At 44.4% G+C, this 26,401-nt stretch overlaps 2 protein-coding genes across 19 annotated transcripts in view; both read right to left on the bottom strand.

Annotated features, from left to right (window-relative positions):
• Positions 1 to 26,401, bottom strand: part of Ccdc30 (coiled-coil domain containing 30) — a 90,303-nt gene that overhangs the window by 6,062 nt on the left and 57,840 nt on the right. For all 18 annotated transcript variants that reach the window (XM_040756768.1, XM_040756766.1, XM_040756770.1 and 15 more), the window contains 5 exons: positions 22,466 to 22,610; positions 8,583 to 8,695; positions 3,846 to 3,987; positions 1,053 to 1,189; positions 556 to 670 (listed from right to left, as the gene is read on the bottom strand). In XM_040756768.1, the coding sequence (XP_040612702.1) occupies positions 556 to 670; positions 1,053 to 1,189; positions 3,846 to 3,987; positions 8,583 to 8,695; positions 22,466 to 22,610 (652 nt within the window). The remainder of the gene's footprint in view (positions 1 to 555; positions 671 to 1,052; positions 1,190 to 3,845; positions 3,988 to 8,582; positions 8,696 to 22,465; positions 22,611 to 26,401) is intronic.
• LOC121143962 (oligoribonuclease, mitochondrial-like) lies at positions 15,077 to 18,839 on the bottom strand. The gene has a single exon (XM_040756786.1). The coding sequence runs from the start codon at positions 17,428 to 17,430 to the stop codon at positions 17,134 to 17,136; it is 297 nt and encodes a 98-aa protein (XP_040612720.1). The 5' UTR covers positions 17,431 to 18,839; the 3' UTR covers positions 15,077 to 17,133.

Here is a 26,401-nt window from a genome sequence, read left to right as displayed (position 1 = left end):
TTTGTTATTCTTTCTTTCCAAACAGGGCTAGAATAATACGCTGCAAACAGGGCTGTTCAGAAGGAGGCATATCTGGGACAACATTTAACATCCATTCCTTCTCAAAGCATAGAGCATCTGTCTGCAGATATGGCCAAGTATGTGTTCTATCTGTCCACAAATACAGTCATGTATGAGCTATGCCTGTCCTCAGATATGGTCATGTATGAGATACAGTTCTTGCTCTCTAGGACCCTGCTGCTGAGTTACTGATCTAGAGAAGGAAAAGGGTAAGACAATGTAGTATGTTAAGAAAGATGCTGAGAGGCATACACAGATGGCTTTGGGATCACACAAGATAAAAGTGTTATTAAAGTTGGCCCAATGATGAACAGGGTTCACCAAGAACAGTCACAGGTTTGCTGCCCCGTGTGCCCCTGAGGAACCTCTCTGCCACAGCTCACTGTGCAGCCAGGAGCAGGCTGTGGCTCTAAGATCATCAAGCCAAGAGAGGGCAGGGTGTGCCCATGAGCCAAACCTTAAGAGTTAGGACCCAGTACAAAGTACGCATCTTACTTCTGCTCTGCGAATATGGATGCTCCTTATAACGCGTTCTAAGAGACTGATATGCTGCTTGAGCCGGAGGCAGTTTTCCTGCAACTGCTGGTTTTCTTTATCCAGTAAAAACGCCCTAAACATGGCAGAAATCAGAGGCATAGCTAAAAAAGCCTCCCTCCCTCCCTCCCTCCTTCCCTCCCTCCTTCCCTCCCTCCCTCCCTGCCTCCCTCCCTGCCTCCCTCCCTCCCTCCCTCCCTCCCTCCCTCCCTTCCTGCCTCCCTGCCTCCCTGCCTCCCTCCTTGTCTGTGTAGAGATCGAACACAGGACCTCACACATGCTAAGCATATGCTCTATCACTCCCATGCAACCCCTACCCCCATGTCACCCTCTTTAATGCCACAGTGGCTGACACTTGCACCAACTATTGCAAGTAGAAGACAGCAGAACAGGCTCACAGGACTGGCCAGACCCCCCCCCCCCCAAGTCTCCAGAATCACTGTGGCCACTGCACCTACTTGCTCTGGATCGCAGAGATTGTGGACTTATTCCTGCAGATCAGATCTTCTTGATTTGTGACTTGTTCTAGAAGCTTTCTCTTTTCCAGGAGGAGGATGTCATTTTGGGTCATGATCTGGCCCTGGAACGTCTTCTCCTAGGAGAAGAAGAATAACATATACATAAATGCGCTTCAGTCTGTTCCCAGGTCTGAACAGGAACTCTGGCTTTCTCTCTTTCTCGTGCCCCAATCTGTTGGCACCTGTTTGCTGGCATCATCCTTAGTTATACCAGATGCCCTCCTGTTGGTGGTGTTTCCTTAGGGAATGCATGCATTCCCAATCAGGAATGCCAAGGCAGGCTGGGCAGTGGTGGCGCATGCCTTTAGGTGCAGTACTTGGGAAGCAGAAACAGGCAGATTTTTGTGAGTTTGAGGTCAGCCTGGTCTACAGAGTGAGTTCCAGGATAGCCAAGGCTACACAGAGAAACCCTGTCATGCAAAACAAACAAACAAACAAGCAACAACAAAAAAGAAAATAAACACTGTGACACTCAATTTCTGGGAAGAAACGGTGTCTTCCCTGTATTATAATCCCTACAGATATTAAGCCACCAGCAAGTACAACTGAATCCTATGTTTTGATAAAATCTTGCCCCTGGATACATTTCCATCTGCTTTGTACATATTTTGCTGTTGTTGCTTTGGAAAGGGAATTGTTATATATCCTAGGGTGATATTCTTGCCTCAGCGCTAAGAGTGCTGGAATTACAAGCATGTGTCACCATGCTTGACTTGCTGTGTTCTCTTTTAATTTGTAGACTTATTTCAAACATTTATTTGTGTATGGGTGTGCACCACAACATGTATGTGGAAGTCTAAGTATAGGCAGCAGAAATAATTTCTCTCCTTCCACCATGTGGGTCCTAGGGATTGAACTCAAGTTGTTAGGCTTGGCAGCAAATGCCTTTACCCACTAAACCATCTGGCTGGCCCATAGCTATATTCATTTTTAGCCAGATAGAGAAAGATAAGAACTTAGCCTCCTCACCATTCCTTAGACAATCAAATTACCACATAACTAGTGGCTTTAGACAACAGAAATGTATTTTATCACAGTTCTAGGGGGCTAAAGTCTGGAAACAAGATGTTGCCAGGTTAGTTTTGGTTACCCAGGTCTCCCTATCAGTATTGGAGGTTGAACCCAGGCCCTTGTGCCCATTAGGGAAGTGCTCTATGCTGGGCTGCACCCTAAACCCTCACAGGGACGCTGTTCCCAGCCTCCTCCTGTTGCATGGTTGTGGGGCATCCTCCACGTTCTCTGGGTTTATAGACATAGTTTTCTCCTCTCCGCCTCTGTTCTCATGGGGGTGCTCCTTGCCATGGGATGTGTCCTTGTCTCTGCTTCTGTCACTCCTCTTACAAAGACACAGGCACTTGGACTTCAAATTCACTCTCATCTAGGGTGACCTCATTTTAATTGACTATACCTGCAAAGGCAGGTTTTCCAAAATGGTAGGCTGCATCTGGTACTCTATGAATTTGGGGGACACTGTCTAACTAGGTTCATGTTCATATACACACAAAAGACTCTTCTAAAAAGATTTATTTTTATTTTATGTATATGTGTGCCTAGCCTGCATACACATGACTGGTGCCTGATGAAGCCAGGAGAGGGTGTCAGATCCCCTACGACTGGAGTGAAGGTTGTTTATGAGCCACCATGGGTGTTCTGGGAACCAAATAGCAGGTGCTCTTAACTCCTGAGCCATCACTCCAGCCTTAAGACTGATCTTTCCATTTGAAAGTGAGACAGTTACAAATCACTAGTGAAGAGGAATACCTTCAATATGCTATTTGGGTTAGCAGCCCTAAAAGTCTTGCAGGTCCTTGAGGGATTCCTCACATTCAGGCTGGTGAGGCTAGCTCAGTTGGTAAAGTTCCCTATAAGCGTGAGGTCCCAAGTTTGAGCCCCAGAACCCACCCAGAAATGCTGGGCATGGCTGAGGGTTCATAATCCCAGCACTGGGTGCTAAAGAGATAGGGATTCCTGGGCCGATTCTGTCCAGCCAGTTTAGTACCAGGCCCATGAGAAAACGGAGGCACACCAGGCAGGCTCTGGGAGATGACCCCTGAAGTTATCGCCTAACATCTGCATACAAGCAAACATGCACACACACATGCACAGTCACAGACTCTCCCTCCCTCCCCCCTCTCTTTCTCTCTCTCTCTCTCTCTCACACACACACACACACACACACACGTACACATACAAACACATGCATTAAAAGTAAAAAGTAGTGAGCTGGGTGTTGGTGGCGCACACCTTTAATCTCAGCACTCGGGAGGCAGAGGCAGGAGGATCTCTGTGAGTTCGAGGCCAGCCTGGTCTACAAAGTGAGTTCCAGGACAGCCTCCAAAACAATACAGAGAAACCCTGTCTCGAAAAACCAAAAAAATATAAAAAATAAAATCCAAAAAATGAAAATAAAAAGTAGTCCTCACACTGAAAGATGAAAGGTGGTAGCAAAAATGAAAGCTGAGCCAGGCAGTGGTGGCACACACCTTTAATCCCAGAACTTGTGAGGCAGAGGCAGGTGGATCTCTGTGAGTTAGAGACCAGTCTGGTCTACAGAGTGAGTTCCAGGACAGCCTCCAAAGCCATAGAGAAACCCTGTCTTGAAAAAAAAAAACCAAAAAAAAAAAAACCCCTCAAAAAACCCAAAACCCAAAAACCAAAAGAAAAAGCCAGGGCCATGGGTAAAGAGAAGAGTCACCGCCCTCTGGTTTGGTTTTTTTTTTTTGTTTTTCTCACCATTTCAATTTTTTGTTCCAGTTTCCTGGTTTCATCTTCAAGTTCTTTAATCCTCTTATTTCGTACTTCTAATTCATGAGTCAGACGGTCCTTGACCTTTTGAAACTTGGCTTTGTGGCAGTGGTGTTTGTCTTTGTAGTTTCTAAAAAAGCAAAAGTCAGGATAAGCATGCCATAATACAAGCAGGACCTCCTTGGGATACGACCTATGGACCTTTAATGTGCATGCTTTCTTGTTTCACATCTTCACTCCATGTGGGGATGAATCCGAAATAACCCCCCCCTTTTCAGCCAGCCCTATAAACTCAAGCCTCTGGATCACCCTGGCTTGAACTGATGACAGCGTTTGTGCACGAGTTTAATTCGGGAACCTCCTGGACTTTGGATCCCTGGCATAGGAATTCTGAATCCTACTCCAATGTTGAGAATTATTACTTCTAGTTCCTGGTTATACTGTTATTTGTTTTGTTTTGAGACCTGGTCTCATTATATATCCCTGGATGACCTGGAACTCTTGATAGAAACCAGGCTGGCCTTGAAGTCACAAAGATCCACCTGACTCTGTCTTTCTCTCAAGTGCTGACCTATACTCTACATTAAAAATATTTTTAGTATCACTTTTTCACAACGTGTATGTAGAGGTCAGAGGAGTTGGTTCTCTCCTTCTACCAAGTGGGTTCTAGGGATTGAACTCAGGTCATGAGACTTAGTGGTGAGTACCTTTACCAGCTGAGCCTTCTGGCTGGCCCCTGGTTTCCTCCCTCCCTCCCTCCCTCCCTCACTTCCCTCTGTTTTCTTTTTTTTTCCCCCAAGACAGGGTTTCTCTGTGTAGTTTTGGAGTCTTTCATAAGATTTTTTATGTATGTAGTGTTCTGCCTGCATGTATGCCTGCTGCCAGAAGAGGGCACCAGATCTCATTTCAGATGGTTGTGAGCCACCATGTGGTTGCTGGGAATTGAACTCAGGACCTCTGGAAGAACTGCCAATGCTCTTAACCTCTGAGCCATCTCTTCAGCCCCTACTCCCACAGTTTTCTTTTTATCATTACAGAATCCATGGGTTTTGGCTGAGCAAGAGTTGTCTTGAAAAATAACCAAATTGGTTTTCTGTATAGCTTGATTTGTCTAGCTTTCTTTGTGGCTATGTAAATCCATGCACATTTTTTTTTTTTGGTTTTTACGAGACAGGGTTTCTCTGTATTGTTTTGGAGCCTGTCCTGGAACTGGCTCCGTAGACCAGGCTGGTCTCAAACTCACAGAGATCCACCTGCCACTGCCTCCAGAGTGCTGGGATAAAAGGCGTGCGCCACCAACGCCCTATGCCCACTTTTATATTTTCTGCTTTGTGTGTGTGTGTGTGTGTGTGTTCATGTGTACATGCAGGTATGCATAAATGTGTGGTTGAGTACAGAGGTCAATGGTCAATGTCTGGGTGTTGCCTCCACTTTATATTTAGACAGGGTCTCTCACTGAATCTGGAGCTCACCCATTTGACTAGGCTGACTGGTCAGTGAGTTCCAGGGATCTGCCTGTCTTCCCCCTCCCTCAGCACCAAGGTTATAGGCTTCTTACATGGTTTCTGGGGACCTAAGCTCAGGTCCTCATGTAATGTTACTGACTGAGCTGCCCGTGGTCTCTGAAGCCATTAATGTTCAATTTCCCATGCAGTACCTTAACTAACAGCACACATTATAGATAGCTACATTCATAAACTTGCCACAGACCCATTCAGTCCATGGCCCCTGCACAGCACCTGCTACATAGTGTGAGAGGCACACTTCTGTGATACTTTTCAGCTCCTAAGAAGACTATCCCCTCCCACAAACAATCTCATTTCCTCTTGCACTGGGAACGAGTGGTGGAAACTCTTCCTGGTTGTCAGCATCCTGAGACTCATCAGAGCATCTTAGTGCATACCGCCCTCCTCCCATCCCCCTAACTCTTCCAGGCATTCACAGCGGCTCTAACAGATTCTTTTGTTTTTGAGACAGTGTCTCACAATGTGGCCCAGATTGGCTTTGAACTCCTGATCCTTCTGCCTCCACTTTGAGTGCTGAGATTGTAAGTGTGTGCCACTATAGCCAGTAAAATCATGACAGTTTTCTTGTTTAAAACACTGTGTCTCATGTAGCCCAGGGTAGCCTTGAACTTGGCTATGTTCACTGACCTTGAACTCCTGATCCTCCTGCCTCTACCAATTAGGGCTGACACATGATACCCAGTAATGTTTTGACATCATTTGACACACAACACACATTCTTCTACTTATTCTTGCTATTAAAATACAATCTTGGGCTGAAGCACTGGCTGAGCAGTTAAGGGCACTTGTTGCTCTTGTGGAGGACCCCAGTTCGATTCCCAGCACCCATGTGATGACTCACAACTGTTTATAACTCCAGTCTCAGGGATCCAGATGCCTTCTTCAGACCTCTGAGGACACCAGGCATGCATGTGGCACACTTACATATATTCAAGCAAAACACTCATACAGATAAAATAACAAAATAAGCAAAAACTAATTAAAATCGCCAATCTTTAGCTTCTCTACCAAAGAGTGGCTGTTTTGCCAATACAGGTTAATTAACTGATTTCCAATATATTTAGTATTGTCATATTTTTTCCTTCTAGTTTGTAAAATTATGTGTATATTTATCTGTGTGTGGGTTTGTGAACACATGGTGCCTTGGCTATTGTATATATGTGTGTATATGTTTATCTGTGTGCTCTATAGCCAGGAAGAACCCAGAAGCTTCCATGACTACTGCAGTCTGACTTAGACACTGGTGGCCTCAGGTTCTAGGTCAGATTGCCCAAAGAATGTGCAGCTTCTGTTTTTCTGACTTTGTTAACTACCAGCCTCATAAGGAAACTTTTAGCTCGTGCCTAGGTAAAATCAGCTTGCCTGACACCAGGACTTCAAAAGGTAAGGGATTAGTTCCCATGAAAAAGCAGTTGGGAAGGTGTGTAAACACAAGATTTATCTGCAAAGATGAGGACTGGGATGAGGGAGACAGAAAACCAAACGAGCCTGGTGCTCACTGTGCTCCACAGATCTGTGCTGTCAACCTGGATACATATTAGAACCACATGGTGATGCTTTGGAAAAACTTTGGTTTTTTTTTAACCATAGGTTTTGATTAAGTTAATGTATACAAGTATCCAAGTACATGCAGCCAGGGTTGGATCCATTTTTCTAAAGGTCATGCATAAGTAACATGGAAAATTATCCAACCTCACAGCCGTAACACACACACACACACACACACACTCACACTCAAAATACAATGGAAGGACCTGGCTGTGAGTGCATATGTAAATAATGGAAGATGTTGAGTGACAGAAGTCAGACATGAAGAGAATAACGTGCAAAGTGGGTCTATTGAGAAATCTGTAAAACGCAGACATCACAACAGTGGCTGCCCGAGGAAGACAAAGGAGAGGGAGCATGGCAGAACCCACAGGTGGGAGACATTTAAGCAGTGGGGGACATGTTCTGCATCTTGACTGAGGTGGGAGTTGAACCCACAGGTGGGAGACATTTAAGCAGTGGGGGACATGTTCTGCATCTTGACTGAGGTGGGAGTTACACACACACACACACACACACACACATATTCACACACATTTGTAAAAATGCATTGAATTATATATTTGCTTTTTGGACACATATTCTGTATACATCAAAAGAATGTTGGAGGACATTTTCATCAAGGTCCTTTCCCCTTCAACCATGGTACTCCCACAAAGGAGGATGTGGAGAAACAGCAACTCCTCCAACATGATGGCAGTAGAGGCAGGATGCTTTTGAATGCACTATTCAATCATCGGGTCACTGAGTCATTCCAAAGAGAATCAGGACTGTGGTGGAATGACCGATTCCAGCAGGTCTAGAGCCACAAAAGCCTTCCTGCTTGCATTTTTGCTCTTTGTGCCGTTTGGTGCCAACTGCTGGTCAAGGCACAAAATACACCGAGTAAAATAGTGCGGTTTCGTAACCACCAGTACAGGGAGTTCTGTAGCAGGCTGGTACCAGCATGTTGGCATTGATTGCCGCTAGCAGTAAGAATGAGACTTGTGCTTGACTTCAGAGAGGTCCCAGGAAGGCTCTGCTATGGAGTCAGGCAGGGACCTGGCAATGATTGCTAATGCGACTGGCCAAGTATAAATCTTTGAGCTCCCTGGTTGTCAGGAGTCCGGTGCACATACTGTCCAGCCCGAGGAAAGGAAACACGAGAGGGACTGCAGAAGTAGCTCAATGGTTAGGCATGCCAGCTGCTCTTCCAGAGGACACCAGTTCAGTTTCCAGCACCCACACTGCAGCTCACAAGCACCAGTAGCCCCTTTTCCAGACGTTCTGACACCTTTGTCTAGCCTTCAAGGGCTCCAACATGGTGCACATAAACACATACATGTAGGTCCACACATATACACACAAGCAAAAAAAATAAGCATTAAAGAATGTAGGGAAAACCCTTGAAGATGGTGAGAGGGTATATCTGGAGAAAGCAAGACACAGACAGACAACTCAGTAAACAGTTAAGTCCCTCTTCTTGGGAAGGAATTGGGCCCTACATCTTCCTTGGAACAGTGTGTATGTAGATGGGACTGGGAAGTCACATTAATCTGGGAAGTCATGTTGATGGCCCCATCAGTGCGATTGCTCCGAGGTTTTTGTTTTTTGTTTTTTGGCAGAACAGCCCTCTGTACCCTGCTTGTCCATGGGAACCTGCTTTGCTTACCTCACATGCTCACCAAGTTGCTCCAAAAACCTCCCGTGTTCTTTCCACAGAGCTTCCTTTTCTTGCTGTGACCTCGACAACTTCTCCGACAGTTCCTGGTTGCTCTTGACAGACTGAAAAACATGGAGGGGAGGGGTGGCAGTGGAAAGGATGTAGTCTGTACCTGTGAAGTGAAGCCCTCACATAAACTCCAGAGCCCAGAATTTGGCGAGCCCAGGGACAGCTGAACACAGGGGCTTGCCAGAAGATGACCCAGTACCCTTCCACATGCTGGGAGCTGGCTCACTCTTACTGCAGGGAGCCAGGAGCTCCCTGCTCAGGACCCTTTCTGACCTCACCCTATATGTTGTCCTTGTCTGGTTGCTTATTTCTATCCTTTAAAATGCCCTTCGTAACAAACAAGGAAACAGAAGTTTGTTTTTCGAGATAGGATTTTTCTGTGTCCTGAAACTTGCTTTGTAGACCAGGCTAGCCTCCAACTCACTGTGTTGTGTGAGTGTCCTAGCAAAGTGACTGATCAAGTCCATTTCTAGTTTGTCAGAAATTCTGTAGGCCAGGCTAGGGTATGGCTCAGCTGGTTGAGTGCTTGCCTAGCGGGCACTCAGTCTTAAGTTGGATGTCCAGCCTTGCACAAAACTACATGTGGTGGGACTGGAGAGATGGCTCAGAGGTTAAGAGCACTGGCTGCTCTTCCAGAGGTCCTGAGTTCAATTCCCAGCAACCACATGGTGGCTCACAACCATCTGTAATGAGATCTGGTGCCCTCTTCTGGCATGCAGGCAGAATACTGTATACATAATAAATAAATCTTTTAAAAAAACCTACATGTGGTGGCATTTACTTGCCACTGGGTCTGAAGTCTTGAGGACTGAACCCTAATCTATGAGATCTGATGAAATAGTCCCCAGGGCAATTGTGTCAGAATTGAATTGAATTAGAAGATATCCAACTAGGTGGGCAATGGTGGTGCACCTTTAATCCCAACACTTGGGAAGCAGAGGCAGGCAGATCTCTGTGACTTGGAGGCTAGCCTGGTCTACAGATGGCTCTCTAGAACATCCAGGGCTACACAGAGAAACCCTGTCCAAAAAACCAAAACCAATCAATCAACCAACCAAACAAAAAGATATCCAGATTCTGGTCACACACTGGCTTGCTGGTGGGCAGAAAGCCACACATCCTTGAGGTCACATGAGACTCCTGTGTTCACTGGTGTGGTGTGAGAGGAAAAAAGGAGACCATTTGCTTCTTTATGACATGAGCGCATAAATTAAAGAAAGTCTCTTAACCTTGACCCATAAGGTATTTGTGTCTAGAAATGAATTCACTGATAGAAACTCAAAGTGGGGACCTGAGCTGGCTAGATTGGAATGTTCAGGCCAAGTGCCCCTTATCCAGAATGCCCGAGATAAAAGACATTCAGCATTTGGGGGATTTGCAATTACATAATGAGCTATCTTGGGAATGGGACCCAAGGCCAACACAAAACTCATTTGTGTCTCACACACGCCTCATTCGCATAGCCTGCTATATTTCTGTGACCCACCACATGAGGTCAGGTGTGGGGCTAGCCACAAGCAGTGGCATGTCAGCATTCAGAACATCTTCAGCATTTGTGCATGCTTTGAGACAGGTTCTTGCAGTATCTAGAATGACCCAGAACTCCTGGGCTAAAAGCCATCCTCCTGCTTCACCCTACCAAATAGTTGGGACGATAGGCATCATGTCTGGCTCCAAAAGTTTCAGATTTGGGAGCATTTTAGATTCAGAGTTTTGGATTAGGGATTTTGTTTGTTTTTCGAGATAGGATTTTTCTGTGTCCTGAAACTTGCTTTGTAGACCAGGCTAGCCTCCAACTCATAGAGATCTGCCTGCCTCTGCCTCCCTAGTGCTAGGATTAAAGGCTGAGACACCATGATCCTGTTTGATTAGGGATTCTTAACCTGTAGCCTGACCCCATTGTCACTAAGCACCTAGCAAAAGAATTGATTACATTATCAGCTAATGGTTGCCTGTAGGGAAGTGTTTTTGGGAGATTGTATGAAGCATCCCCCTAGAGGTTCATGTCAAAGGCATGGTGGCTCGATGATATAACCCTTTGCTGGATTCATTGAGGTAGAGCCTAGCTAGAGGGAGCGACCCCCAGGCATGGCCTGGAAAGATACAGCTCCTTCCCCTAAGTTCTCTGCTTCTTGGCTGCCATTGGAATTGCTTCACCAGGAATTTCTCACCATGATGCTTTGCCTCAGGCCAGGGACAGAGACCTCTGACACCATGAGGAGAAATCAGCCTTCTCAAGTCTTCTGCCTCAGAGATGCAAACAGATTCACTCAACTAACAGCTGTGATGGAACTGACAACTCCAAGGTCTGTAGGGTGAACTAGACACCTCTGATCAAGTCAATGAACTTCCAAGGAGAACACTTCCAACGCCCAGCGGAGACAGGGTTTCTCTGTGTAGCTTTGGAGCCTTTCCTGGAACTCACTCTGTAGACCAGGCTGGCTTTGAACTCACAGAGATCCACCTGCCTCTGCCTTCCGAGTGCTGGGTTTAAGGGCGTGTGCCACCACCACCCAGCCAGAATTTAAATTTTTAATGATTTATTTTAAATGAACGTGTGTATGTTGTGTGTGTATATGTGCATATTGTGTGTGTATATATGTTGTGTGTGTATTGTGTATATATGTATGTTGTGTGTATACGTGCATGTTGTGTATGTGTGTATTCATACATGCAGGTACAGGTACCCACAGAGGTCAGATGAGGGCACTGAATCCACTGGAGCTGGAGTTCCATGTGGGTTGTGAGCTCCCTGATTTGGGTGCCAGGAGCTGAACTCCAGTCCTCTGTAAAGGCAGCAAGTGCACTGAGCCATCTCTCCAGTTCCTGGATTTGAAATGTTAATCTGAACCTCTAAGAGTGTCTTTAAATAGTTAGGTTGGTTGACTGGAACTTAGACTCAGCAGCCACCTATATTAAATGGCATTAGGATGTTATACTTAGACACAAGGAAGAAGGAAACCAAAAATTGATATAGGTAGGGATTTTAGAATAGTTCACCACAGGTGACCAGTTCATCCACCATTATTGATCCCAAAGCAAGGTGGGAGTTGTCTCTAACCACATAGCTCCCTGATTTTAGTGGGGTTCACAGTACTACAGAGCAGTACTTAAATCCTAGGTGTGGGTGGGTGTTGTTACTGCTCATAGGCACCAGGGACTTATGGCAAATCATCTGGTTGTGCCTCTTTGGTCACCGTGATGGATAAGCATATTGAATCTTTTTTGATAGCAGAGTATTTTGAAATAGTGTATTTGCTTTGCATCCCAGAATGACCTAAACTCACAACCCTCTTATATCAGCATCTTGGCTGATCCCACTTCATAGCCCTGACTGCTTTGGAACTTTCTGTGTACACCAGGCTGATCTTGAACTTAAAGAGTTCTCTGCCTCCAGAGTGCTATCCCTACCTTTTGTGGTTTTAACCAAACATTTTATACACTGTCATTTTCCTTTTTGTTCTGAACTTATCAGCTTTCTTTCTAGTTTTTTTGTTTGTTTTTGTTTTTTCGAGACAGGGTTTCTCTGTAGCTTTGGAGGCTGTCCTAGAACTCACTTTGTAGACGGCTGGCCTCGAACTCACAGTGATCCGCCTGCCTCTGCCTCCCAAGTGCTGGGATTAAAGGCGTGCGCCACCAACGCCCGGCTTCTTTCTAGTTTTTACAATTAGTCCCTAACAATTGTCATACCTATAACCAGCCCAAGTTCTAGATATATCTCTTTCCTTCCTTCCTTCCTTCCTTCCTTCCTTCCTTCCTTCCTTCCTTCCTTCTTCCCTTCCTTTCTTCTTTCCTTCCTTCCTTCCTTCCTTTTTAATGGTATTCATGTGGGGACAGGGCGTGTGTGTGTGTGTGTGTGTGTGTGTGTGTGTGTGTGTGTGTGTGTGTGTGTGTGTAGGTCTGATGGCAATCAGGTGTTATTTCTGAGTCATCATCTACCTTGAGTTTTTCATACAGGGCCCATCATTGGCCTGGGGCTCACTGTTAGGCTAACCTGGCTGGCCTACTTCTGCCTCCCAAGTGCTGGGATTAAAAGCATGTGATACCATGTGTAGATCTCAAGTTCACCTCACATAATGCTATACCACCTCACAGGCAGTGCAAGGACACTGCAATAGAAGACAACTGCAGTCCCTCTCTCCATCTTTTTTTTAATCACTGCTGACATCCATTTTCCTTACATATAAGCAAACTACATGTGTATAAAATAGTATATATTTCTATACTTTTTAAAGGTTTATTTGTTTTTATGTGAATTGGTGTTTTCACTACATGTCTGTGTGAGGGAGCCAGATCCCCTGGAACTAGAATTACAGACAATTGTGATCTGCCCCATGTAGGTGCTGGGACTTGAACCTGGGTCTTTAAGAAGAGCAGCCAGTGCTCTTCCTTTTTTTTTTTTATTTTTTTTGGTTTTTCGAGGCAGGGTTTTTCTGTGGCTTTGGAGGCTGTCCTGGAACTAACTCTTATAGACCAGGCTGGTCTCACAGAGATCTTCCTGCCTCTGCCTCCCGAGTGCTGGGACTAAAGGCGTGTGCCACCAACGCCTGGCCCAGCCAGTGCTCTTAACCACTGATCCATCCCTCCAGTCCCTATTTCACCTATATTTGTTTGTTTGTTTATTTATTCTTAATTTATTTAACTTTATTTTATTTTATTTATTTATTTTTTGGTTTTTTACGAGACAGGGTTTCTCTGTATTATTTTGGAGGCTGTTGGTCCAGCCCGGCCTCGACCTCACAGAGAGCCGCCTGCCTCTGCCTCCCATGTGCTGGGATTAAAGGCGTGCACCACCACCGCCCTGCTTAACTTTATTTTATATGCATTGGTGTGAAGGTATCAGATTCCCTGGAACTGGAGTTACAGACAGTTGTGAGCTGTCATATGGGTGCTGGGAATTGAACCTGGGTCCTCTGGAAGAGCAGTCAGTGCTCTAAACCACTGAGTCATCTCTCCAGCCCTTCAACTATTTTTAAAGTTTTACTTTTTTCCATTCCTGAATGTGCATGTCTATTTGTATGCATCTGTAAGCAGGCAAGTGTCCTTGGAGGCAAAAAAAAAAAAAAAGAATCTTTTATCTGGAGTTGGAGTTACAGATGGTTGTGAGTCATCCTACTTGGGTGCTGGAAACTCACCCAGGGCCTCTGGAAGAGCAGCAAGTGCTTTTGATCTCAGAGCCATCTCTTCAGTGCCCTCCCATTATCATTTTGAACAAATTATGCAAGATAAATTAAAATAAAAACTTTCCATTTTGTCTTAGTCTTTCTCTGATGTCCTTCCTTCTTTTTGAAGTATATTTCATTTTTATTTGTCTGAGTGTGCATGGCTTGTGATCATGCCTGCATGTATGTCTGTGCACCATGTGTGTGCTATGCCTGAGAAAGCCAGAAGAGGGCAATAGATCTAGAGCTGCCATGTAGATCCTGGGAATGGAATCTGGGTCTTCTGCAAGAGCAGTCCATGCTCTTAACCACTGAGTCATCTTTTCATATTTATTGAATAATTATTTATTTGTTGTGTGTGCATGTACCTTGGGGTTCATGTGGAGGTCAGAGGACAACTTTTAGAAGTCTGCAGCTTGGCAGCAAGATTCTCTACCCACTGAGCCATCTGGCTGGCTTCCTTTCTTTAGGTAGACTCTTGTCTTTTTGTGGCTTTTGTTATTGCTTTGCTTGTTTTTCTCTTTATTTTTACTTATTTATTATTTATTTTTCAAACAAAAGGAGTGGTCTGTAAGCAAATGCAGATATGGACTGAGGGGTGGGTATGGCCTGAAGCTTATAGAGGGAGTTGCTGTGTCATAACAGAAACAGCAGGTTATGTGCATCATACATACAATAGACACATTTTCAGGGTTTCAATGGGCCACTACTCTTAGCTCTGAAAAGGCTGATTCTTTTATTACAGGTAGTGGCCATTATGTGTATACCTACACAAATAAAAACTGACAATGCTCCAGCATATGTCTCCAGCAAATTGTAACAGTTTTTCAAATATTATAATGCATGTAACTGGTATACCACACAATTCCACAGGACAAGCAATGGTTGGGAGACCTAATCACATTTTAAAATAAATGCTCTATAAACAGGCAGGGAGAACAAAGACCCCCAAACACAGATTACATAATGCTTTATTAACATTAAACTTTCTTAATGCTAATGAGAAAGGACAAACAGCCACAGAAAGACACTGGACAATAGAAAAAACTTCTGAACTAAATCAGCCAGTGTATTTCAAAGGTGTATTGATCGCAGTATGGAAACCAGGATATGTGTTACGCTGGAGAAGGGGTTTCGCCTCTGTTTCCACAGGAGAAGAAAAGCTTTGGATACCATCAAAGTTGATCAAGATTCGGTTTGAACAGGAGAAATCTCAGGATGAGGAAATATGACAGTTCATCCCACGAATTGCATGGAGACCTCACACTGGAAAGGGAAGTGTTTTGGTTTTGTCTTAACAGGAAAACCCATCTTCAGAAAGCAAAAAGACACTGAACACGTAGATAATTAAAGAAGAGAGGATAGCTATCCAAAAAGAACCATCAAACAAAGGAGAATCGGTCTTATGGTAAACTCTACCACTATTCTATACAAAATCTATTTCTCTTTACTTCCTAGTACTCTTTTAGTCCCAATTCACTTAAACCAATGCTGGCTTTGGAGTTGGATTTGGCTTTCCTCCTCTAAATCCAAACATGTTGTTCTATTATATCAAGAAGACAATTGATGTAAGACAGAAGAAAACAAAATCTAGGGACTGTCATTTGTCTATACTCAATTCTTTCTCTGAAAACCTAATTTTCCTCATATTTATTATCTTCCTTATTGTTGCTTCTCCCGTATGCATACATATAAAGTTGAAATTTCTTTGTTAACATTAATGCTTAAGTCCTCCACAGTGAACAAAGAATTATCTACCAGCAATCTTTGAACTCTCTGAAAAGGAAATGGGGTCCCACTTCATTGATTCCACTTGATCCAACTTGATGCGTCTGAACTGACAATTACCACCCTAAAACCAGTTTGGGACTACATTGCTCTAGACAACTCCAGACTAGCTAGCTGATACGGTGCACCTTCTTATTATACTCTGGCCAGAACTTCAGATAGAACTTCAGTCAAACATCTCCTGCCTAACAGAGACTAGGTACAAAAGACTTTCACTACTCTTACCATTTTCTTCCTACAGGAACCCATGAGGTTATTGTTGTTCTATTTCAGCAGGAAGTAATTCTACGAATACAATGCTCCATTTCCCTACTGTTGACACTAAGGGATAATTTACACCTGTTTAGGGTTGGTTTTCAATTGCTTAGGGTTGGGTTTGGAAGGAGGTGTTCAGACTTGGGTATCTCTTTCAGATAAGTTTAAGGTTTGGGTGGAATAGATATGGTTAGGATGGGATATATGTAGATTATTATATCTTCTTTACCTTAGAAATCATTAGCTATAGACAACTTTCATTGTTATAGATTCTCATATAATGTATGATCAAGTTGTATTCCTTTCTTGGATATTTTGTATCTCACAATTTGTCATACTGTGTAAGGTCTTTTACGATGTTTGGTGCATAAATATCCTTATCATCTTCTATGTATATATGCTTTTACATATGTTTAAGACATTTTGTATATTGACACAGTTTAGTTTTGTTTCAAGACTAAAACTTTTCTTTAGACTAAAAGGGGAATTATAGGGAGAGATCTCGGTACCTGTGGCACTGACCACATCTGTTTTGGGCACCGTCACAGGTGCGTACAGGGTGCGTGGAATAAAGGGCTGAGGAGAGGGGCACTTGCTCTCTTTCACGGGTCTCAAAAGGCTGCAGAGACTAGAATGGGTTTATGGTGTGTAAGTAACTTACCACAATAAATAACCAACAACATCCTCATGCCATGTACTGTTACATTCCTCAATAGCGATGCGTTGTCTGTTTGAGGGTTCTGGAGGTGCAAAGTTAACTGGAATATTATTATTCCATTTACTTTTTCTTTAGAATGGGTGCTCCACTGAGTCATTAGCAGGGCAGAGACACTAAAGTGGCTTCTGGAGAACTAGGTGGGCTATGCAGCTTGAGAAATGGCATCAACTCACAGACTTCTCATCTCCCCATTTTCTGTCATTTCCCACTTTTCATCAACTCACAGACTTCTCATCTCTCCATTTTCTATTATTTCCCACTTTTCATAAAGATGTTACTTTAGGTAAAACTGAAGCTCTTTGATGCTTTCACTAATGTCATCAGTGCCCTGTGAGAAGCAGTCTTCTTTGGAACAAATTCATACTCTGGAGAGCAGCTTCTGCACAGCTAACAGTGCTCATGTCCACTGTTCTGTAATGAAGATGGTTCATGAACTGGGGCAGGTATTTGTCAAGAAACTTCTTATCTGCATGACTGAAATCCCTCCAAGTGGACAGAGCCCCAGGGGAGTCCGCTGTCATACAAAGGACAGAGATTCATACTCTGCCCACTGCAATGTAATTGTATTCTACTTCACTGCCTTGGAAAGACCAGACATCCCATGATGCTCCTTGCACCAGTCTGACAAGCTGTCCAGTAACTCCGCTGACTGCTCAATAATCAGGCTGGGACCTTCAGTCAAAATGTTAAGATCTGAGTCAGTTATCAGACAGGCCATCTCAATAATCTGATCCTTCTCAGTGTCCAATTCTGTCTTCTCCGGGTTCACCCAGACCAACTGCTGAGCCATGCTCTCCCCTGCCACCATGGGTGTGCTGCCTTTGCTGACACCTCGTGCTTTGAACCGACTGTGCCTGCTACCCATGCCCCACAACAGCCTGGAGCCTAGGGATACACCTAGCACCACCTGGCATGAGTTGCCACAGCCCAAGTTCCCTAAAAAAAACTCTTAACATTGCTTTCAAAACTGGATTACTGGCAACAAACTCCCAAAACTGTCTGTTGGAGATAGTATTTTATTCCTCTATCTTCTTGCAGGATTTTTCCTTTCTCTTTGAACTTTGGTTTGAACATTATGAACCTACATGTAGTTTTTCTGTCACTCATCTTGATTGGCATTAAACTTTTTGGATCTGTGGTTCAGTATCTGCCATTAACTTCCAGATATTCTCAATTATTTCAAGTGTTTCTTCTTTTTCTTTGATTTTCCAGTATTTCCCTCATGTGTTACACTTCCTGTATTGATTGTGTGGTTTTTGGGTCGTCTGCTTCCCTTTGCTCACTGGTTTCCAGGTTTCTGTTGTGATTTCCTCAGGATCCAGGGTTCTTCCCTCAGCTGTGTGCAGCATGCTAAGAGCCCTGTCGCAGGTCACCTCTGCCACTGTGGTTAGATTTTCCATCTGTCTCTGTTGCTACTGCCTATCTCTTCTTAAATGTCATGTGTCTTCTGTCTTAGAGTCCTCAGCATATTAATCACAGGTGCTTTACATTTCTGATAATCTTAACCCATCATATTTGGGTCTTGATTCTGCCATGTTACTTAGTTTCTTCAAATTGTGTATCTTGTGAATTTTTCTTTATAGACAGACATGATGAAGGAAGTTGTTAGAGACAGGTATTCATGTCTGGTGGTAAGACAAGGGGGCTGGGCCACATTCTCTGCTCCTATGATTAGGTCCGAATCTTCCAGTTAGTTACACCTTTGAACCATGATCCCTACACATGCTTCTTCTTTCTGCCTTCATTTCTTCCATTTAAATGGGGACAGGGTCGGCTGAAATTGCATGTTTGTCTTGTCCTGGGTCAGTTAGGTTCTGACAGAACCAGACCATGTTAGGTTCTAGTTAAAAAGTTTCCTTTATTAAGAAACTCTGAATGTCCCCCTCCTCAGTACACTTCCTGGCAGGAGACCAGGGAGAGATTCCTCAAATATTCACAGTTAGAACCTCTGTGTGTGTGTGTGTGTGTGTGTGTGTGTGTGTGTGTGTGTGTGTGTGTGTGTGTGTGTGTGTGTGTGAAACCCATGAAAGTGTGGGGGCCTCAAAACTGTAGAGTCCCCTGGAATATTCATCTCTCAGAATTTTCTTTTCACACTGAGCCTCTAACAATTCATCAGTTTTGGTGCAGGCTTTCCTACCCAATTCTCATCAGGGCTTTTCCATGGCATTGTATCTGTCTCTCCAATTTCAGGGGGCATTTGAAAGAAATGGCCCCCAAAGGAAATGGCACTACTATTAGGAAGTGTGGCCTTGTTGGAGGTGTGGTCTTGTTGGAGGAAATGTGTCATTGTGGAGGTGGGCTTTGAGGTCTCATATATGCTCAAGCCATGCCCGGTGAGACAGTCTACTTCCTGTTGCCTGTATATCAACATGTAGCAGTTACCTCTCCAGCACCAAGTCTGCCTGCATACTGCCATGTTCTGCCATGATGATAATGGATGAAACCTCTGAATTATAAGTGAACCATCACAATTAAATGCTTTTGTTTTTGTTTTTATAAGAGTTGCCATGGTCATGGTGTCTCTTCACAGCAATAGAAACCCTAATTAAGACAGATCCTGTGACCCCACTTCTCTGATGGATCAAGTACTGTTAAAACTTTTCATCTTGCTCAGCTTTTTATTTGTGGTTATGATGGAGTAGGGTCACTTCCAAATTCCTTTTGTAAAGAACCCTGAGTCAGACATTTCCATGAAATTCCACATGGTTAGGGATTAGAGCTTGTGGGTTGGTGAACACATGGATGCACAGGGTGGACACATACACTCTGTGTTTCGTCCCACATTCCTGGCCGTCTCCTCCTTCTGGATGTTTCTGATTTGTGATCTTTTGTAATAAGCAGGCAACCAAGTAAACCAATGTTTCCTGAGGTATTCTGCTTTTCTGTATGTATATGTGTCTGTCTCTGTGCAAACTAGCACAGGCCAGAAGAGGGCATCACAGCCCCCGAAGCCAGAGTGAAAGCCCACAGCAGGAACTTTTGACTTCCTATCCAGCAGCTTTGCAAGCATTTTTCCTTATGCATGGAATACCATCCTGTTTGTGTTGGGGCTCAGGGCACACCACCCCAAAACATGACCAGAGAACAGGGTATGCCTCTGTGTGCTGTCTAGTGTCACCTTGACACAAGCTAGAGTTATCTGAAAAGAGGGAACCTTAACTGAGAAAATGGTTCCATAAGATCCAGAAGTAGGGAATTTTCTATCCTCCTCCTCTTCCTTCTCCTTTTTTGTTTTCAAGACAGGGTTTCTCTGTGTAGCCCTGGCTATCCTGGCTTACTCTGTAGACCGGGCTGGCCTCGAACTCAGAGATCCACCTGCCTCTTCCTCCCAAGTGCTGGGATTAAAGGCGTGCACCACCAATGCTGGGCTGTCTGGCATTTTCTTAATTAGTCATTGATGGGGGAGGGCCCAGGCCATTGTGGGTGGTTCTATCCCTGGGCTGTGGTCCTGGGTTCTACAAGAAAGCAGGCTGAGCAAGCCATGGGAAGCAAGCCAGTAAGCCACATCCTCTGTGACCTCTGCATCAGCTCTTGCTTCCAGGATCCTGCCCTGTTTGAGTTCCTGCCCTGACTTCCTTCAGTGGTGAACAGCACTGTGGAAGTGTAAGCCCAATAAACCCTTTCCTTCCCAACTTGATTCTGGTCATGGTGTTCCATCATAGCAGTGGTGACCCTGATCAGGACACCTACTTCCTTGGATGGTCCTGGTCTTTTCATCTTCTTTCAGACAGAATCCTTTTTGCTGTCTACACTGGGTTCATCATGGTCCCTGGCCCTTGAATTTCCAGGGATTCTCCAGTCTCTGCCTCCTAGTTATTATTGTTATTATTATTATTATTATTTGTTTTATTGGTTTTTTTGGAGACAGGGATTCTCTGTTGTAGCTGAGGCTGTCCCAGAACTCTCTCTGTAGACCAGGCTGGCCTCGAAATCATAGACATCCGCCTGCCTCTACCTCCTGTGTGCTGGGATTAAAGGCATGCGCCACCACTGCCCGGCAAAAAAGATCCAGTTTTAAAGATGAATCAACATAGGGCAAATTAGTAGGAGTAAGGCCACTTTAATTACATGTATTTGCATGTGTATCCCACAAAACATGAGACTTAAAACAGGTCAGATGTCCAAAGCTTGCCCCACATCCTGAGCTATCTAGAAAGGGCTTTGGAACCTAAGGATCACAGCGGAGACAAGCTGTGGGAGGGCATGTGGAAGAGTTGTAGAGTGAGGCGGGGTGGTCTCAGACACAGATGAAAGTCCAGTAGGCAGTGGTGGTGCATACCTTTAATCTCAGTGCTCAGGAGGCAGAGGCAAGTGAACTCTATGAATCTGAGGCCAGCATGGTCTACAGAGTAACTGGGAAAGCCAGAGTGTATATGTATGTATATATCTTCTTCATCTTTATTTTATTATATAGATCTTTTGCCTGCATCATATCTCTGCATCACGTGTGTGTCTGGTGCCTGAGGAGTTGTGAAGAAGACATAGGATCACTTAGAAGTGGAGTTACAGACAGGTGTGAGCTGTCACGTAGGTGCTCAGAATCAAACTCAGGTCCTCTGGAAGAACAGCCCATGCTCTTAATTGTGGCTGTACAAATCCCCATACATGGGATTGGGATGATGTAGGTTAGTTTTATTGGGGAGAAATCACTTACATGAGAAACCGATAACCCAGAATCAATACTCTGAGGATCCAAGCTCAACTGCCCTCTGTGACCCGACTGGAACCCAGAGAAAACAAGCTTGCCCCTGACCCCAGACCAAAATCCCACACACTCACATAGACACCTGTGACCATGCCCGTTTGGGTGCTACAGGTACCTAGTAAGATCTCTCACTACAATTCCCCTTTTAGTCTAAAGAAAAAGATTTAGGCTTGATACAAAAGTATATACAAAGATAGCAAATACCAAGTATGCTCTAGGAGAAGGAAAAGTAAGAACAAACACACATAAGACCTATCGCCAGTGAAGCAACTAGAGCAAATGGCAGGAACTATATACCCAGTCCTAGGGTAAAGGCATAACAGAGATTACTATAGAGCTGTCCTAAGCTGGAAAGTTTAAGTCTTGTACCTAATACTTCTACCTAGGGAGAAAGAATAATAATTGTGACAGTCTAATCTTCAACCTCATCAGAGACCTGAGAAGGAGGATAACAATACTAGGGTAGGCAGGAAGTGTAGGCAAGCAACTTCCAAAGGTGCAGAGAAGACAGAAACAGCAGGTTACCTGGACAGTCACCCAAGGTCTCACAGCAGCGTAGGGGCAACCAGCTTTGGCTAAGGCCTAGAGTATCTATCTGACTGGCCAACACAGAAGCAGGGAGGTAGAAAGGCTGTCTTACCCTGACTTGGCAAGGTTCAGCAGTCTTCTAAGTTTATCTCCAGCAAGCACAGTAGGGCAGTGGTCAAGGTGGGGGCAGTTCTTTGCCCAAGAGGCCATTAGGACAGAATGGACTCCGGAAGGAGCAACATCAGTGCCCAACTTATTCTTGGGAATATCTTGGTGCTGTCAGGAGCAATTGTGTCTCATGTCAACAGAGTACTAATATTAAAACATTTAAATGCCATATTCTGCAGGTCTACGAAGTTTTTGAAGATCAAAATTATGTCTGACTGACTTCATAGATATAAGAAATGTGGGTGAAGATGTAGAGCAGCCAGTGCTCTTAACCATTGAGCCCTCTCATCAGCTCCTGCCAATTTAATTAATAGCCTAGCCAAATAACCCAGAAGGCTACAGGGAAGTCGTATTTCCCTTCCCTCCACTTGGATATAAATAAATTCAGTAGATAAAGTATACTCAATGATAATTAGCTAAACAGCAATAGCAATGATGGACACATATTTCAGTCGATGAGAATTAGGGAAACAGGGAAGCATGTCTGCTACTTTCTTACCTCTTCATACTTCCTTCTCTCATTTTCCAGTTGTCTGCGTAGAGCCTCTTGCTGCTGGAAGTTGGTTGCTTCCTGTTGGTCCTCCTTATCCTGCAGGGTTCTCACTTGCCTCTGGAGCTCATTTATTTCCTGGTCCAGGAGTACCCTGAGAGCAATCAGTGCACATCAGATCACTCTGAGTACTGCTGCTCTCTGCACATGATTCCTAGACCTGTGACTTCTGTGCCAGCAAGAGGGGGCTTGTGTGGGGCTGGAGAGATGGCTGGGGCTGGAGAGATGGCTCAGCGGTTAAGAGCACTGACTGTTCTTCCAAAGGTCCTGAGTTCAATTCCCGGCAACCACATGGTGGCTCACAACCACCTTGAACGAGCTCTGATGCCCTCTGCTGGCATGCAGGTAGAAGATTGTATACATAATAAATAAATAAAATAAAAAAGAGGAGGCTTGTGGGTCCAGTAGAGTGAGATACAGTTATGAGTCTGCACAATAAGGGGACCTGTGCAGGGAGCCCCTACGTAACAGAATCTTCTTAATTCTTCCTCATGCCATCAAAACAGGCCCATGAGGAAGAAGTAATTTTCCTTATGGCAGAGATGAGAAAAATGTGGCACTGAGAACAGCAAGGACAAGACCGACGTGGGGTTCTGATGAGGGAAGTCCTTCTGTGTAAATGTAAATAAAGCACTGTTGGTCAATAGGGAAGCAAGATAGGTGGGACTAGGAGTCTAGGAGGATTCTGGGAAATGTAGTGAAGAGGATCGTCACCATGTGATCCCTGAAGGAGAGAATGCAAGTCTGGCATTCTCAGAAAGATAAATCCCTTTAAAAATATATATTGGTAATTATGGGTTAATGATTAAGTCAGAGCTAGCCAATAAGAAATCAAGCAAATGGCCAACAGCTTTATAATTAATATGGTGTCCTGTGTGTTCATTTGGAACTGACGCAGCTCTGGGACCAGTCTGGCCAGAAGAGTACACGTTACAGGGTTCTACTCCTGAATCCATGTTCCTTCTTCCCTCATCCTTTACAGGTTGAGCCCGCAATCTTTCGGCTCCACACATTGCTGGTACCCTGCTACAGCTGACTGTGGACTGATGAGCTGCATTGGTGAGGAAATTCACCTGTCCTAATGAATGCATCAGTCCCTGCTCTTTCAGAGAGACTGGCCAAAAGCTACAGTTCATGGAAAGACTTTCTGAGGATTTCAAACCGAGAGTCTCTGCATCCAGGAGATTCATCTCGAAGAATATGATGATGGTAATGATGAAATAGCACTAATGGGCAACATCCTTAATAATACGTATTGAAACTGATCTCGAGAGCCCTAAACCTTACAAGATTACTGTGTAGCAGGAGACATTCTGATAAAGAACAAGAAAGTACCATTGCCTTCTTTCTGGAAGGTCAGTCTAGACAGGCCTGTCAGTCTGGATGGGACAAATGCTGCCTCAAATGTAGACTGACACAACTGTCCTTTTGCCCGTGTCTCCCCCTTTCTATATATAATGAGCTGCCTATCTTCAATGGCACACTTTGCAGGTCTCATCTGAATTCTTCTGTAGACATGTCTTCAGAATTGGGGAGATGACAGAAAGCAGTGACAGTTCCATCCCTAGTTTTGGCTCAAGGACCCGGAGAAGCGTTAAGTCCTGGAACTGAAGGGATATTGAGCTGCTAGATCTGAGAAGACCTTGGGTTATCTACAACGCAGTCTGGGAGTTCAAATGGAAGTTGAAAAATGGGAAGTCAGAATCAAAAGGGCAACTCAAGGATTTGCTACAGATTTCCTAGGAACCACCAAACAGATAATTTCAGCAGGCTTGAGACTGACAAGGTCCTGTTTTCTCTATAGCCTGATTCTCTTCACGAATCAATCATTTACATAGGAGACAGTTTTCTTCCTAACTCACAACTGAATCCTGGTGTTGGCTGTTGAACCCAGGGTCTCATGACTGCTAGGCAACTGTTCCACCACTGAGCTACATTCTAAACTCCCCCATCCCTTTCATAACATCCTTCAGTGGCTCGCCCTTGCTCTTAGAGTAGTCCCAACTTTCAGTGTGGCCTGTCCTTCACCTCTGAGTGAACCAGGCCACCTGACTTTCTGGGCTCATTTTCTCACCAGCGACTACTCTCCCAAACCCAGGCAACCTTTTGCCGTCCTCCTTCCTCATCCTAATCTTCGCCTCTCAGCTTCACTCTCACTTTAAATGGCTGTTACTGAGGAAGGCTTTCTCAAGCCCTCAGTCCCACAGATGGTCCTGAGAGGGGCTTTCACAACCTTCTGAACCTCCTGTAGCATGATGCTTGCCACATATCACTCCAGTTAGAGTGTCTCGGCAGGGTTACTCATTATAGCAGCATTCAAACTCCTCTTTTTTTTTTGTTTTTTTGAGACAGGGTTTCTCTGTGGCTTTGGAGGCTGTCCTGGAACTAGCTCTTGTAGACAGAGATTCACCTGCTTCTGCCTCCTGAGTGCTGGGATTAAAGGAGTGAGTCACCACTGCCTGGTTTCAAACTCCTCTTAAGAGTTTAAATTACATCTATGTGTGCATGCATGTGCCACAGCTTACATGTGTGTGTCAGAAGACAATGTTCAGGCATTGGTTCTCTCCTTCTACCATGTGAGTTTCTGATATTGAACTCAGATTGTCAGGAGTCCATGGCAAAACCTGGGCAACATGGCAAAATTCTGTTTCAGACAACCAATCAACCATTCAATATAACTTATACTTCTGTGTACAGTCGGAGGTTTCTAGAGAATGGAACCAATTAAATATATACAGAAGGGGGTATGTGGCATGAACTCACATGGCCAGAGACTAGATAGACTCACAACAGCCCACTGCTTCAGAGCTGCTCTGTCTAAGCCAGAAGTCTCAGAATACAAAGAAGTCAGCAGCACAGTCAGCAGCAAAGCCGCAGTTCCAGCTAACGGTCTAAAAGCTCCCTGGGGAGCTGCTGGTACAGATCCACATTTAAAGGCTGAGGAGCCCAGGGTCTGATGCCCTTAGTGACAACAGCTCCCTTGGGGGAGTGAGTTTCTCCTCCTCTCACCTTCCATCCCATCTGGGCCCTGGACTTTTGGAAGTTGCTGAGAATTCAGAGTGAGTATCTCCCACTCAGTACACTGAGCCACAGGCTAATCTCATCCAGTAACCCTCACAGACACCCAGATGTATGTTTTGCCAATGTTCTGGGCATCTCTAAAGCCATTCATGTTGACAACCAAGATTCATTGTCACTATGTAAGAGAATACTATACAACAATTTCAAATGATAGTATTTATGAAACTGTACCCTATCAACAGGAAACCCCAGATTTCTGGAGTCAACAGACTCCTAAGTGTTACAGAGGCAAGGATGTTTCATGATGAGTCAAGGACATCTTGAACTAAATGAAAACAGAATGTACAGACTTCGTGGAATGCACCAGAAGCAGAGAAACTGGTATCAGAAAATATGTATGATATGAAGGAAGGAAAATCTAAAACCAATACTCAAAGTTTCCACCCTAAGAAGTCAAGTAACACCGGGCATTGGTGGCGCACGCCTTTAATCCCAGCACTCGGGAGGCAGAGGCAGGTGGATCTCTGTGAGTTTGAGGCCAGCCTGGTCTACAAAGTGAGTTCCAGGACAGCCTCCAAGACAATACAGAGAAACCCTGTCTCGAAAAACCAAAAAAAAAAAAAAAAAAAAAAAAAAAGAAGTCAAGTAACAACTGGCATTATAACCCCAGGACAAGCAGAAGAAAAGAATAGTAAAATGAACCTCAGCCAGATGTGGTGGTGCATGCCTGCAATTCCAGCATTCTGGAATCTGAGACAGAAGAATAGTTGTGAGTCTCAGACAAGCTTGGGTATATAGTGAGTTCCGAGACAGACTGAACTGCAAAGTGAGACTGTTGCCTCAAACCAAGTGGGGTGCAGTAGC

Source organism: Mesocricetus auratus, unplaced genomic scaffold (assembly GCF_017639785.1).
Source record: "Mesocricetus auratus isolate SY011 unplaced genomic scaffold, BCM_Maur_2.0 Super-Scaffold_100014, whole genome shotgun sequence".
Taxonomy (NCBI): Eukaryota; Metazoa; Chordata; class Mammalia; order Rodentia; family Cricetidae; genus Mesocricetus; species Mesocricetus auratus.
Note: the sequence above shows the minus strand (reverse complement) of the source record. Positions and strands in the feature narration are given on the sequence as shown.